The 16,939-nt window shown below is 34.4% G+C and overlaps 1 protein-coding gene across 1 annotated transcript in view; it reads left to right on the forward strand.

Moving 5' to 3' along the window:
• Positions 1–16,939, forward strand: part of LOC134252228 (dysferlin-like) — a 63,846-nt gene that overhangs the window by 1,039 nt on the left and 45,868 nt on the right. Inside the window, exons 3-6 of the mRNA XM_062734649.1 lie at positions 4,136–4,227; positions 13,059–13,164; positions 14,121–14,223; positions 16,384–16,577. Coding sequence (XP_062590633.1) covers positions 4,136–4,227; positions 13,059–13,164; positions 14,121–14,223; positions 16,384–16,577 — 495 coding nt within the window. The remainder of the gene's footprint in view (positions 1–4,135; positions 4,228–13,058; positions 13,165–14,120; positions 14,224–16,383; positions 16,578–16,939) is intronic.

Genomic DNA, 16,939 nt, shown 5'->3' on the forward strand with positions numbered 1-16,939 from the left:
AAGGTATGATTCATCCAACCTGTAATTCATAGCAATGATTCCCTAAGGACATTTAATTCACTGCTTAGAAATCTCCCACGCAAATATATGTGAACAGCCCACTGCTCTTTGTAAATTTCTGTATTTTAAACGATTCAGCACTTTGATAAAACCCATTATTGTGCAAATTTAGGATCATTTCCTTACTTAAAAAATGCTTAATTGATTATCGGAGGTACTTGAAATTGATAAAGTTTTGTCTCTGATTTTAAATATTAAATTGTTATCTCCATGCAGTAAAAAATTTCTGGAATGCACTAGCTGGCTCTCTTATCAGAAATTAATACTGTACTGGTCATCCATCAGTAGTGACCAGTCATTGGTCATTACGCCCAGTCAGCCGTCAACATCGGTCAAGGGTGAGATACAAAAAAAAAAAAGCACTGGTCAGCAGATTTAAATAGAGCCATTCTCAGCTTACTATAAATACAACCCAGGTTCTCAATTACATCAAAATTTTACATCCAGGTTTTTGTATAGTCACACAAAGAAAAGCATATAATCTTCATGATCTTGTATCATTATTATGGAAATTTAAATCCCATATCCTGAATAACCCTAAAGCAGTTTACCAAAACAGTTTACACAGGGATATTATTTTTGAAGGAAGAAAACACAGCCAACACTAGACTACATACAGAAAAAATTAAAATATTTAAGATAGAAAATCCTGGTCGAGATTTATGCTGTGAATGCATATATATTTTATTTTGTGGAGTGGTTAGTGGGAAAAATGTTAAAGAGTGGGTTGGAATGTATACATTTAAACTTGTTTATGGGTGAAGGTTTATACGTAATAAATCGGTTGGGCCATACCTGTGTTGTGATAATTCAGATTTTGTAGTCTATCCCATTTTGTGAGTGTCATCTATACGCTCACAGTCTGTATTAAGTAGAAAACAATCACCCTTGTTTTGAATCACGTAGTATGAGTTTCTATCACATAGTACATGTATAATACGAGTATTATTATAGCTGAGTCAGCGGCGAAAATTTCTAGTACTTATTGTATAGTTATTACTGCACTGTTATACTCCATGTATGATTGCTCGAGAGTTGTCCAATAAATATATAATGACAAATATCTGTTATTTTTTCCTTAGTGCAGTTGCAAAACAACAAGTTTATGGTTTTATCGTGCATGTACAGCTGAATTATATACCAGGATGTTTTCCTTTGTGGTATAATCATTAAAATATTGTCAACTTTACTACAGTTAGAGCAATATAAATACTTGTAATCAAATCCTGGAGTTAAATATTATGGGTACAGCTCACCAGTACTTGCAAAGTGCAGAAAAAATAGGTGAAGATGAGAAAGACTAATCCAGCTTATATAAAATATTTTTATTGAACTTGATGAAAACATGTACATTATTTTATTTTCTTGAGTTTAAAGTTCTTTTTCTTATATTTATAACCAGTGGTAAACTGATCAGGTAACATGTACAACAGTTAATATTTTACACTAATACGTCAGCTAGGGTTAAAAATATGAACAGTCTGTCAGAGAAAATTTAAAGTACTCTTGTCTTTTAATTAGTAAAAACTTAATGTGTTGCTGGAGGTGCACATATGGATTATAATATATATATGTCATTGAATTAATGAGAGTTTTTTTTTTTAATATTGCTAACTAAAACTTGTAAACAAGGTAAACAGTATTAAGTTGAAATAGAATTATTGATATATGTATTGAAGACTGTCTGGGCGCACACACCACTCTAAGTGCATTGCACATCCTTATGATAAAATAAACATGAGAATGACTTAAAGTCACTAAGTTTTACATATTGGAGATCACAAGAGCTCTTCTTCAAACTTTGCATTACTAATGATATTGAAGATCAAATCAAAGATGGGCAATGTAAAGTCAGGCAGAAAGAGAGGAGCATTAAAACAAATGGAAAAACTTAAACATGTCAATGATATTTAACAAAAGGAACAGTTAATAACAAGAATTTGAAGAAAATAAGAATTTTAAGGTCTATATTTTAAAGATTAAAGTTGTAATTTAAAAAGAATATTTAATATAGCAGCTTTGGAGGTTAACCCCCCCCCCCCCCAATATTTTGGCTCCTTTTGTATTTGAAATAAAATCAAGGGGTGCAAGTCACTACACATGTAAATAAAATCACATACAAGTGATTTCAAGGACTCCTCCTCAAAAGTGTATAATATTATTAAATGAAGTCCCATAAGTCCCATAGTTATGAGCATGATGAGCAAAAAGAAACTATTTTTTTTAATGAAAAAAGAAAAACAAAGTGCTATCAATAAATTATTCGAGGAAAAAAACCCCAAGTTCTAGCAACACTGTATGCCAAGGGATGAGAGTAGCGTATCAAACCCTTGTCTAGCGAAGATGATGTACAGTAGAAGTGAAAACATTGCGGTGGTTTTAATTTCGTTATGTTCTCAATTAAAGAATTATCCATAAACATGATGCCTAGGATTAGCTATATAATAAATAATGATATACTATCACAACTACTGCATATATAGTTTAGATATACAGCAAAATTCAAATATCAGGAACATGGATATAGCAAATTTACAGCTATATAGCAAATTTTCATATAAACCTTTAGAAAATACATTGTTGAGGAGGTTCACGATGACAGTTTGAGGTACTGTGAGCTGATTGTTTTATAATGAATTTAATATACTGATAATTAAAACCTCTTTAAAACATGCAAAATGCCCCCCCCCCCCAGTACACTTAATATCATATAAGTGTTTAAAATTAAGCCCATTCAGCAATAATTTCTACAGGATTAAATCTTACCATAGACCTCCAGGCCCCTGAGATTAGGATTCTGTTTTTTTATTAAAAGATTCTAGGTTACAGTGGTATAGATGTTAAGTACAGGAATTCCATTGGAAAACCCAGGTTTCCGTAGCATTAACCTAAACAAACCCCCTCGCTGACAGAATTTCTGTTTATAGCCATCAAACTCAGCAGACTGTATCAACCATATAAAAAGACATTTACAGAAGATTCTGCTCAATGGATGATTAGATAGAAGACCTTTTTAGTAGCAATCTATAATGTTAGAAACAGGATACGGCCAGGGAGAGTACAATGTCCTGTCAATCTTTTAAGTCCCATTTTAGAATTTTCCTTTTTAAAAATCTAGATATAAGTTTGTCATAACTGTATATATAAAAATGATTTACAACTTTGATGTTAAGATTTTCTGTATCATGAAAATCAGTAATGATTTTTTCCATCTGAGTAAGGTGTGATCTTAAATTGTACCAAATTTGATTCCTGCATCAGATTATAATCAGAGGCATTATTTCCAAGTTATTAATGAGCTTCTATCAGTCTTTACATCTGCATATATTACAAGGATGAATCAACCCACAGGTGCAGATCCAGGAATTTTTTCCAGGAGGGGGGGGTTCCATCCCAGTCCAAAAATATCCAACCTAGAAATTATTGACAAGCAAAAAAAAAAAAAAAAAAAAACACAACAAAAGCCTATTTCCTGGGGGGGGGGGGGATTTGAATTATAATGCTCCATACCTCTGACTGTTCATTCCAATTTAACACAAATCCGCATTTTCCAGGGGGGGGGTCCAAGGTCACTTTTTACTTACTTTAGCATATGAATTTATTAACCTTGCAAATTGGTATTCCACGCATAACCCATGCATTTATAAAGACAGATCAGGACATTTCTTTGGAATTTCCAGAGAACTGTTTAGTTATTCTGATCAGGGATGCAATTTTTCACTGTTTTCTGTATAAAGTCATTGTACTCAACAGTTCATGTCCACTGCTAATTGAAAAAGAACAAAATGAAAGCCATATTTTTTATATTCCGTAGACGTACTATGTAAAATGATAGATCAGATTGATAACTGCTAACATACCTTACATGCTTAAATCACAATGCTGAAATAATGAATTATCTGCAATTATATTGAATTTCATTGTATTAGTAAGGAGGCTTCTACATGCTCATGACAGCATGTACCGGTATTTATTTGTAAAGAAATTTATTGTACATTAAAAAAATTGCTTTATCAACTTCTGTGCTCTTATTCACTAATATAGAGCTGATGTAGAGAATTCTTTTCTTTTTCAGACTTTTGATCTTGATCTAAGTGGGAGACCCTTAACTGCTTCAGATGAATTACAAGTCAGCGTCATGGACTGGGAGAGGGTGGGCCGAAACAGGTAAATAGCTCACAATATATACCTGTTATTTACCTTTACAATAGGTAAATAACTCATATTATTATATGATTGAATAATTCCTATCATTCTGATTAGCTGAGAACCAACAATGTAGAAAAAATTCTATGTTATATCTACCTGCACGGGACTTTCCAGGTGAATATAAGGATTTATTTTTTCTTACATGTCGCCAGTAAAACTCAGTTTGCGACCGTTAAATCAGTATTAATGGTCGCAAAGACCAAATTAGAAGATAATGGTCCCCTAATTTCCACTTTCCATTTACCTTTACAACATGAAAAATATTTAGATCCACCCACTACTGATAAACAGGTAATGTCTCCTGACTGAAGAAAATAGACAGACAGATTGACCAATAGGCAGTGGGCAAGTGTCGCTTTGAGAGGGTGGTGGGTATATATTATATTGTATTTCTGTCTTGGAAACCTCTCAATACTTTTTTGAAGAACTTGCAATGTTCTTTCATTTTAGGAAGAGTGAATAGTTTTAATGATCTTTAGTTTGATATACAGGCACCAGTAACAGAACGAGACATCTAATGTACAATGTACAATGTTACGTTCATCTCATTATATAAATTACCTTTCAATGTCATCACATATAATATACAGTTCTTAACCCTGCATAAGAGTGAGTATTTTAGAGTGTTCTCTCTCCAGACAGAGAAGTGTTTTAGTGAAGTAGGAACACTCACAGTCATTGTTACAATCAGCTAGAAAAATAAGTGGCAATCTACATTATGCACTTGTAATTTTCTTCAAATTTCTTCAATCCACTTATTATAATAGTTATAAAGACTCATTATAGTAATACAAAAACAATTGAAAAGCGTATTTTGATGCAACTATCAGCATTTATATATATATACTTACAAGTCGTTTCATCATTCCCTTTAGATGTTTGTATTGGATCAGGTGTAATGTATTTATTTTACCTGTATTGTATTATACCTGTATACATGACATGCTGACACAGCTGTGCTCAATGTAAGAAGCTAAATAATCAGTAATCTTTAGGGTTATGTGTTTTTAAATGAAGCATAAATCTCTTATCCACAATAACTCAGATGCATGAATGTGTAAACAAACGGAGAATCTGTGAAAAAATGACTTGGACTTAGTAATTATTTGTTTTATAGCTTCTTTGTCAAATGCTACACTCCCTCTCCCTCGGACCCCCTCCCCCACTTCTTTAAGTTAGTTAATATCCCTTGTAAGATCTAAGGTTGAGGGTTCAAATCTGCTAGAGATGGAAATGTTGGCCACATTTATTAAAGGCTTTGATATATTGAATACTTGTATTCTTTGACACAGAGTGTTGAAAGGATTCCCTGTGGAATTGTATTAAAAATAATTGAAGTAGGAAGTTCCAATGTTAAAAAAAATGAAACTATTGTGTCACTGAATGATTTATTCCATGTACATGATGTAGAAGTTCAGTCATTCAAGTCATATACTTATAAACAGCCAAACATGAATATGATTGATTTGCACCTTGGAATATAACTGATCTACAAAGATTAATCTAGCATTCAAATGAGACAATATTTTAAATATTTATAGATTACATTGCATTGTGGAGACTTTTTCTAGAACAAAGAATGATTCAGATTCAACCAATACACTTTGTAACCATAGTTATTAGGATGCAGTAATTAGCTCATCTTTTATTTTTTTCTGGTAACATTCCGTTGAATATGCCCTCTGTGAAATATGCCCTAAGGAAAAGTCTCAGTTTATAACCTCTTCAGATTTTTTTTTAAATAAAGGAAGTGTGTCATTTTGCCCAAAACAAACATTGCATTGTTTTAATAGCAGGTCAGGAAAAAATTCAAGAGTGCAGGAAAGAATTATTCAATTGTTTCATCTACATGTATGCACATGGAGACACACATAACATTGGTAGAGTCTGTCTGTCTGTATGTTTGTTTGTCAAGCTCTCTATCTGTTTGTTTGTCTGTCTGTCTGTACAGCTGTCTGTCTGTCTCTCTGTGTGTTTGTTTGTCAAGCTATCTGCTTGTGTGTTTGTCTGTCTGTCTCTCTGTGTGTTTGTTTGTTTTTCTGTCTTGAAAACTGCAAGGTGTAGGTTGTGTACTTGAAAATCTTCTTTGAGTTTAACAGTGTTTTCCCTAAGAACCGGCTACCGGCCAAATTGACCACTTTAATTGATAAAAATGCCACTTTGAAATAAAGAAACCAAAATTTTAAATGTTAAATGTAAGGTCAGAAGAGAACTTCTGACCCGAGCCTGTTACAACTGATCTCTAGCCCTTTTATACTTTGAAATAAAGGGAAAAAAGGTTTAATAAAATGAAAATAATATATAAATATATATTTATATGCAGTCTTCATTAATTTTAGGGAAGTTATTGACAGTATAGACATCTAATAGATGCAATGTTAGAACATCCACTATTGAGTCATATTTCACCTTTATTTGATCAGGTTAGGGTATTATAGGTAAGAAAACCAAGTACACAAAGTAAAGGGTGTGTCATGCAGACATGAAAATCATCTTTGGCAGTTTATCAGTTACAGAGTTATAGAGTTTTATATCAACTGTCCTGTCCTTATGGCTCAATGCTTGTATATATAGGTAGATAAAATAAGATTCCTAGCCAGGTATTCTAACCGGAGATCAGACATTCCAATTGGTGTATGTTGTAGTGACATACGATGTAAACATTTCACCTGTAGAGGTCTAGTGTTGACAAGGTGTAGGACGTTATCATGTTTTATATAAAAGTTAAAATTAATAGAGAAAATATCGGACTGATTGATCGACACCCACAAAAGTGACATGTAATTAATTATTTATGATGAATTAATTAGTTATGACAATGAAACCCTGACTCATATTTTTCTGTTTTCTATATGTGGCAGTTTGAAATAATGAGAGGGGGTTCCAGGGAATACACAGTCTCAATTGTTTCTGCACAAGTACTTTGATTTTGGGTTGTTTTTAGCTCACCTCAACGAAGTTGGGCGAGCTTATGTAATACCCTCGGCGTCGGTGTCGGCGTCAGCGTCGACGTCCCAGGTTAAGGTTAAGTTTTTTGGAGCAGTTTTCTTTTTAAGTACTTCTATGTCTTATATTGATTAGACATGCTTGGAAGATGCTTCTAATGTGTTTCATTAATTGTACCAGTCAAAGTTTCGATCAGATGCTGCAATTTCAGCAAAGGAATGACCAGGTTAATGTTTTTGGAGCAGGGTAACATTTTTGGTGCAGTTTTTGGTGTAGGTCTCATTTCCAAGGAACTATAAGCCCTATGTTGACCAAACTTGCATGGATGGTACATCTAACAGTCCAGTCCAATACGAAAAATCGTAATATTACGAAATATAGTAATATTATTCTTATATTACCATTTTTCATAATATAGTTAAATTACGGAAACTCGTAATATAGCAAGTTGAGAGAGACTATATTACGAGTTTTCGTAATGCAAGACAAAATAAAGCATTGAAAGAAACTGAATGATGTTTATGGAAGTATGACGTCAGAAATACATTATGCCCCAATGGTACTAGTATCACGTGTTCATTTTGGTCAGTGACGTCTATCGAAAAGTATGGAAATGCAAGAAGAAAGTAACAATGGTAATGGGTTAGTGAACATTTTGTTTTATTATTCTTATATAAGAATTTTCCCAAGGATAGGAACAATTTTCCATAAAATTTCAATGTATCCTCAAGCTTGTCACAATGGTCTATAATCTCTGAATTCCCTATATTTTTCCCGAAGTCTACCCTGAAATTCAGACCCTCATCTCAAACAACGAGATGTTACGAGAGATAACTTGTAAGACTCTCACTAGACTCTGAATCCGCTTGCACTTGGATCAAATACACCAAAACAAAGAAAATGCACTAACCATACATATCCACGATATCATAATGATGAAACCAGAGACATATAATCTCTGATGGAACATAACAAAGAGGTTGTATCAGAAAAAAGGGAAGTAACTCTTAGAAGAGTTAGAAATTGCTTATATTACGAATTTTAGTAATATTACGATTTTTCGTATTGGACTGGACTGTCTAAGGATGCACATTACCAGGCTTGCTTCGGATGCTGAATCTGACCTACATTTTCCAGATGAGTGAACAGGTTATAGTTTTTGGTGCAGGTCTCATTTCCAAGTTACTGTAACTATGAGCCTCTTTAATGACCAAACTTGCTTGGATGATTCATCTAAGGTTGCATCCTACCAGGCTGGCTTTGGATGCTGTATCTGACCTACATTTTTTTATGTATGAGTGAAGAGGTTAAATTTTTATGCAGGTTTCATTTCTAAGTAACTATTAGCCCCATGTTGTGCAAACTCGCATAGATGATACATCTTAGGATGCATACTAATGGACTTGCTCCAGATGCTGAATTCGACATACATTTTCCAGATAATGGACCAGGTAAAAAGTTATGGGTGCAGGTCTATCACCAAGAAACTATAAGGCTTAAATGAACCAAACTTGCCCAAATGATGCATCAAGGGATGAAAACTCTTAAACTTGCTTCAGATGCTGGATTTTGATCAAATTTTGGTGATGAAGAACTAGTTGAAGTTTTTATATAGGTCTATTCCAAAGTATCAGATCAAAATTTCATAAATGTTGCATTTTTGGATGTACACTTTTTGTTGCTTAATTGTGTGACTTTGCTTTACTTAAAGACAACATTCGTTGAGGTGAGCTCTGTAATCTCTGATTACCTATGTTTTTAGATGGAGGCAGACCAAACGGCTGCCAGCACATATACTTACAGTCCCTGAAACGTTCTACTTTCCCACCTGAACGGTGAGCGAACGCTGAACGAACGGTGAACGAACGCAGAGCGAACGGTGAACGAACGGTGAACGAACGGTGTGTGAACGCTGAACGCAACTTGGTGAACGATGTGTGAACGGAGAACGGTGAGTGAACGCAGAACGCGAACGGAGCGCAAACGGTGAACGGTGAACGAACGGTGAACGCAAGATGAACGATTTATTCGGAATGCATCAGATTTTTTCCTTGCATTTAAATTATTCTGATATATTCTAATGTTAGATGCTAAAATATAAATAAACAATAAATAAATAAGTGAATAAATAATTAAAACATTTTTTCTGCACATACGTTTGATGTTTTAAATCAATATTTTAATAACACGATTCTTATTGCCGTAAAACATGTGTGTTTGTTACCGAATATCTGTCGTATAAAAAATAAAATTAATTTACTAATAAAATAAATCTGCTTATTCTTTTGACTATTAAAATAATGTGGACTTCAGAAGAGAAAACTACTATACTTACAGAATGAATTATTAATTAAATCTAAATAATATATTAATATTTCGATGTCACGGCGATTCCGTGTAAAATACCGATTTTTTTATTACTTTATAAAGGTTTGTTGACATATTGCACCATTCACTCGTATTAAAAAAAATATGCTATAATTTTATATATTTATTAGTTATTTTTATTTTGTCTGGTTATTTTCTAATCTAAGTTTTACATGCAAATGTATATCTGAAGACATTTCCCGACAATGATTATACTCGGACAAGATAATGGATAGAAGCATTCAAATTATTTGTAATAGATTAGAATTTCAGAACTAATAAATAATAAATATGTTGTCATAGTTTTTATTTAACATGACAAATGTAATAGCGATAGAAACTTGAGAGAGAGAGAGAGAGAGAGAGAGAGAGAGAGAGAGAGATTTGTTGCATCGAATGAAAATTCATATATTAATCTTTTTCTAATATTCCAGGCAGTCAAAGTAATCATTTTTTTTTTATTAACAAATCCATTTGACAGTAAGCATCGTTTTTTTTTCTTTCAAGTTCAAACGATTCACTCCAAGTGCACGTGCTTGTCCTGTCAATCAAAATAATTCGACACAATGGAGGTGTTTAAATCTCGCTTCACTGAACATGCCGAAGTCAAAGAGTCACTTCGTATTCCCAAGAAGTTTTAACATTTTGTTTACATCATTTTTAAATTTGATTTTCGCTTTTCTACGGAAAAAATGAATAAATAATTGAAATACATGTATATACCTGGAAGGATTAAGTTTGAAAATGAATTTAAAACATAATCCCTGCCAAATCAAAATACCACTGTCGGCACATGTATGTATATAATGACTGTTTTGGTGTTTGTATAAAGAATAATTTTTTCTGTGTTACATGTACAATACACATTGAATATTAATTAATATATACTGAAAATACTAACTAAGAATTTGATTTCGGGAGAAAGGGTGCCGGGAGGGGGGGGGGGGTGCTGTTAAGCATACTGAATGGCAAACGTATATTTAGTTACTTGAAGGAAGGTTTTTTTCCTTTGTAATGATACACTTTATTTACGTGATTTAGAACCAAAAATTCTATTGTATTAAATTTTAAACAGTTTGTCTTTTCTAAAATTTAGAATCACACTAACAATTTAATTCGCTCTACAAATATTTAATTAACTGAATATCTGTAGTACTATTCATAATTCTCAGACATATATATAGTTCTAGCATGTTTGTGTTTATTTTTTCTTTAAAAACTTGTTAGACATATTTTTTTGTATATTCTTGTCTTGTAAAATTATTATTCATCTATTAACGATTTTTTGTCGTCTTTTATATTATAACGAAATGCCGCGCTTTAAGTATTTGTTTAGGGACATTGCCCTTATTTAAATTTAATATTTTAGCATCGTTCTACTTACATAAATACATGTATGTTCTTAATGTATTTTTTCCAGGAAAAAATGGATAAAGTAACAGCTAAGTTATAATAATAGAAATATATATATATATCGTAGATACTTTTTGCATTGAAATAATTATTCTTTAAATACGATATCTCAGTTATTTAATTAAAAAACGTGTTAATCCTTACCATCAAAAAGATAAGTCCTTTCACTTCGGAGTTCCGAATGACAATAAAGACTGAACAATAAGTGAACGGTGAACGCAAGGTGAACGCAAACTAAACGGAACGAAGAGCGAACGGTGAACGTTTTGTGAACGGTGAACGCGAGCGCACGGTAAACGGTGAACGCAAAACTGTGAACGGAGAGCGAACGGTGAACGCACGCTGAACGAACAGTGAAGGCACGCTGAACGAATGGTGAACGAACGGTGAGCGAACGGAAAAATGGGAAAGTAGAACGTTTCAGGGACTGTATAATACTGCTTGGTTCAGCATAAATCAGAGTAGTATTTACAAGGCAGTTTAAATGTGTGCAGCTCGTCCATTTATGTTGGATTAGTTGTATCATGTGTTTAAATATATACACTAGTGTACACTATGCAGCTCTTATGATGTGTTGTCAGTCTTGTATAAAAAGTGTCCTTTAAATATTAAATATTAAGTGTGCATATACTAGGGTCCTTTCTCCCTCTGGCAGTATATGTAAACTGTAAACAATTTTTTATTCTCAATGACTTAATTTTGGGATTTACCACAGGTAAACTAGTTTGCGATGATTAATTTTGCAATCAAGACTTTTTTGAATCTGTTGTTGATAGACACAGAGAGTGTAAGGACAGGTTTGCGGTGAAAAATATCAGCGATGATTACTATTGACGAGGCTCTTGCGAACTTCGCAAAAATTTTTCTCACAGGAATAAAAGTTGGTTTACAGAACATACTTTATCTAAAACCCATACATGATCTTTCACTGGCTTTGTGTTTCAGACTCCTGGCCCAGATGAAAGTCCCTCTGTCTATAAACCAGACATGATATGTTTATCTGTAAACCAGACATGATATGTTCCTCTGTAAACCAGACATGATGTAAACCAGACATGATATAAACCAGACATAATATGTTCCTCTATAAACCAGACATGATATGTTCCCCTATAAACCAGACATGATATGTTCCTCTTTAAACCAGACATGATATAAACCAGACATGATATGTTCCTCTATAAACCAGGCATGATATGTTCCTCTTTAAACCAGACATGTTCCCCTATATGATATGTCCCTCTATAAACCAGACATGATATAAACCAGACATGATATAAACCAGACATGATAATAACCAGACATGATGATAATAGGTCTCTATATAAACCAGACATGATATGTTCCTCTATAAACCAGACATGATAATATGTTCCTCTAACCAGACATGATATGTTCCTCTATAAACCAGACATGATATGTTTCTCTATAAACCAGACATGATATGTTCCTCTATAAACCAGACATGATATAAACCAGACATGATATGTTCCTCTATAAACCAGACATGATATGTTCCTCTTTAAACCAGACATGATATGTTCCTTTTTAAACCAGACATGATATGTTCCTTTTTAAACCAGACATGATATTGTTCCTCTATAAACCAGACATGATATAAACCAGACATGATATGTTCCTTTTTAAACCAGACATGATATGTTCCTCTATAAACCAGACATGATATGTTCCTCTATAAACCAGACATGATATAAACCAGACATGATATGTTCCTTTTTAAACCAGACATGATATGTTCCTCTATAAACCAGACATGATATGTTCCTCTTTAAACCAGACATGATATAAACCAGACATGATATGTTCCTCTATAAACCAGACATGATATGTTCCTCTATAAACCAGACATGATATAAACCAGACATGATATGTTCCTCTTTAAACCAGACATGATATGTACCTCTATAAACCAGACATGATATGTACCTCTATAAACCAGACATGATATAAACCAGACATGATAATAACCCCCTGTCTGTAAACCAGACATGATATGTTCCTCTATACACAAGAAATGATGTGTTCCTTGTTTTGTGTTTCAGACTTCTGGCCCAGACAAAGGTCCCCCTGCGGAATTTACTGCGAGGTGGAGCCCAGACCGAATCCCTCAACCTCAGCCTCAAGGACAGTAATGGACGCCCCACTCAGGTAACGGAACCGGTCAGGGCTGCTGGTAATACCTGTAGCATGGAGGCTTTACATTTTGCTAAGAAGCCCCTAACAATACACAATAAATCTGCCAAGAAACTTAACTTGAAAATCAGTAGGGAGATTCTACTTAATATTTAATCTGCAATGTTATTTCAAATTTTTTAACTGATGACTTAGGGCCGATTTGGCCCAAATTTGCAAATTCCTTCCATTTTTCCCAAAAATGATCAGCATGTGTTGAATTTTTAAATGCATATAAATTCCACAAAGTTAATTTGATCAAAATTCACGAAAAACAAACATGGTCAGGTTTGAAATCTGAATGAAATGAACAGTTGTGTTTTAGGAAAGTTTGCTAAAACTTGAGATAATAATTTATCCATTCTCTGAGCCCCATTAGGGGCTGCGGCAGTGAATAAGGAGAGTAAAAATCAATTTTATTCATTATAAGTGTTTATTTCAATTTGGAAAAATATTATGCAATAAAAATTCCTCAAAAATGATAATATTTCGTTTATTCCCAATTTAATTACCTTGGGCCCCATAGCCCAAAATGTTTTTTATAAATCCCTATGCTATGATATTTATATATATATATATCAGTGTCCTCACCAGGGAGTCCCCCATAACCTTTCCTATAAAGTAACAACATTAGGAACTTGTAATATGCATCCCTAACAAGTACGATGTTATATTTGTTGCATGAGTATGCTATGGTATTTTTTTGTAAATGAAAATTAGATTTTTGCAAATTTTTTTCATCTAGACATTTATAAAAGACTTGAGATAGAATTTATTTATGTGGTACAGGTGTGATCAGAATCAAAAATTAATTTTTTCATCATGTTCTTATCTTTGTAATAAAAGTGGAAATAAAAGAGAATTAAAACAATTCTTCTCTTTGATGACTAATTATAGAGTTGTGTTTTATGTAGTTTGCTTTACTTTCACAGGCCCAGCTTGAGATGAAGTTGATGTACAAGCCACCGGCCTCGGCAGCCCCACCTGCTTCTTCAGGGGCTGCGGGGGGCAGTGACCCCACCCAGGAGAGTCAAGGTGGGTATTCAGGTCTTGGCGTTCTAAAATGGAATGAAATGCATGTAGTAGGGGCAAGTCTCAATTTGCCCGCCAACACCGGAGGGGCATGGAAAATCATGAGTGTACAGTGAAACATAAGGTCAGCCTGAGGTCAAGGTTACATTAGATGTCAAAGGTTTCTTAAGCAATGATGTACATTGATTTGAACAGTAATATGAAGATTGAATCACTGGAAAAAGTTATGCAAGTTGAACATTTGAGTTTAAATATATTTATGTGGCTACCTGTTGGAAAAGAGTGTGGCCATCCTGCCATTTTCTCCAAAATGCCCCCCCCCCCTCCCCCAGTTTATGACTAGGGATTTGATCTAATAATAATTGTTCCATTATGCAAAAAAAAAAGTTACAGTGAGCACTTCTTTGTTACTCTTTATTATGTATCAAGAAAAAATTGATATTCCCTCAGTATACAGCCGTCTGTCCTACGGAGACATTGATCCCGACAATTGTAACAGGTGTTGTAAAAAAAATATACAGTCTTAGTGTTTGGGATGGTAATGGAGACAGTTTTAACTCATTTTATAAGTGATAAAAGACATCAATCAATATAAATAATGGAGAACATTAAGACCACCCTTACCCGGGTGGGAAATCTGGGGAACTTTTCCATCAGCATGCCGAATTTATCACGAGACACGGAGAAAACTGAAACAGAGGCGGGGCCTGTGGAAAGTTTACAGGTACCTCAGTATCAGCAGCCGGTTAGTTGTCAGTCCAGTGTACAAGGTAAGGAGATTCTAATAGTTACCCCATCTAATCTGTATCACCCCCCTCATACCTCAGTACCAGCTGCCGGTTAGTTGTCAGTCCAGTGTACAAGGTAAGGAGATTCAGACAGCCACCCCTTCTTATCTGTACCCCCTACTCCCAGGACCTCAGTACCAGCAAGTCCAGTGTACAAGGTAAGGAGAAGTTAGACAGCCGCCCCTTCTTATCTGTAACCCCCCCACCCCCACCCCCTTATACCTTAGTACCAGCAGGTGGTTAGTTGTCAGTCCAGTGTACAAGATAAGGAGGCCTCCTCCCAATTATCAGCCATAGTTGTACCAGCAGGCAGTTAGTTCAGTCTAGTGTGCAAGGGAAAGATAAAACCCCTTTTCTCCCCCAGGACTCAGCAAGTATCCTCCCAATCAAGTAGCTGTTAGTTTGTCAGTTCATTTTGCAGTTCTGGGTAAGAAAATAAGTTATGTCTTTGTAGCTGCCTCCCTTATCAGTATTAGCTGATTATTTGTTGTTGGTCCATTGCACAAAGCAATAAGCCAAACAGCCACCTCTCCCACTTATTCGTAAGTTTCTTTGTAACCTGAATGGTAGCTCTTTTAGGAATGAAATTAGTGAATTTAATAGCTGGATTATCTGATCATTTAAATAAAGTCAATTATTATATCCTGTTAATTAAACTGATGGATTTTGCTGACATAAAGTAGAAAGGAATCTATCAGTCATGGCTGGACTGTTATTTACAAGATGCATAGCTAATCTTCCTGAAGTATAATATGCAGGAAGCAAGTCGTACACATACAACTGTTAAACTCTTACATACAGGACATTGAGGAAGTTACTGCTTGTTCAGTCTGTTAAATCTGACCTTGTCTGATCTGAATGTGAATCTGTGTACTGTGGAAACTACCCACATAAGCAGCTCATAACACACATCTGCCCACTGCTGGTAATCTTGTCATATCACATGTGATGTTTACCTGCATAAACACTTCATATCGCACATCTGCCCATGTAATAATTACCTCATAAACACACATGCTCATACAGCTTTTAGGGGGATTTTATTCTATACATTATGGTAACCTATGATTGTTATTTATAGGCCAGGTTATGGGGGACTCCCTGTGAGGGACACTGATATATATATAGTAACATTATGATTGTTATTTATAGGTATATTTATAGGTCAGGTTATGGAAGATTTCCTGTTAAGGGATACTGATCTATTTATAGTAACTATGATTATTATTTATAGGTGAGGTTATGGGGGATTACCTGTAGAGTGATACTGATCTATTTATAGTAACTATGATTGTTATTTATAGGTCAGGTTACGGGGATTACCTGTAGAGGGATACTGATCTATTTATAGTAACCTTATGATTGTTATTTTTAGGTCAGGTAATGGGGGATTCCCTGTTGGAGGGAGATGAGGAGGAGGAGGAAGAAGAAGTGGACACTGGTCCCCCCCAGATTGACCCCGCCACTGGACAGGTCATCCCCAAACCCAAACGGAAAAAGAAGCGGGGAAACAAAATGGGGCGCAGAAAACTACTGGAAAATCTCTCCACCAAGCCAACAGACTTCCAGGTACTGTAAATCACTTTTTATTCGCGAGAACTTTATTTTGGCGTAATTACGCGAGACAGTATGCTCGCGAAAATTTAATTCTCGCGTATAATACATTGCCTTAAGATTATATAGAGCAATGACCACAATTCGTGAAAATTTTGTCTCGCTCATAAAGGGTCAATGACTTCGCGAAAATAAGGTGTCGCGAAAATTAAGTGATCTACAGTACTCAGCATATTGATCACTAGAACATCTTTCTTACTGTCCATTTTCTGTCATTTAGAGATTCACACACACCCCGATCTTCAAATGTTTTAAGTAACAAATTTAAACACACCCTTAAAACAAAAAAAGTAATTTTCAAATGAATAGGGATGAAA

Source organism: Saccostrea cucullata, unplaced genomic scaffold (genome assembly GCF_032062105.1).
Source record: "Saccostrea cucullata isolate Sc308-1 unplaced genomic scaffold, CSIRO_AGI_Scuc_v1 ctg1555, whole genome shotgun sequence".
Taxonomy (NCBI): domain Eukaryota; kingdom Metazoa; phylum Mollusca; class Bivalvia; order Ostreida; family Ostreidae; genus Saccostrea; species Saccostrea cuccullata.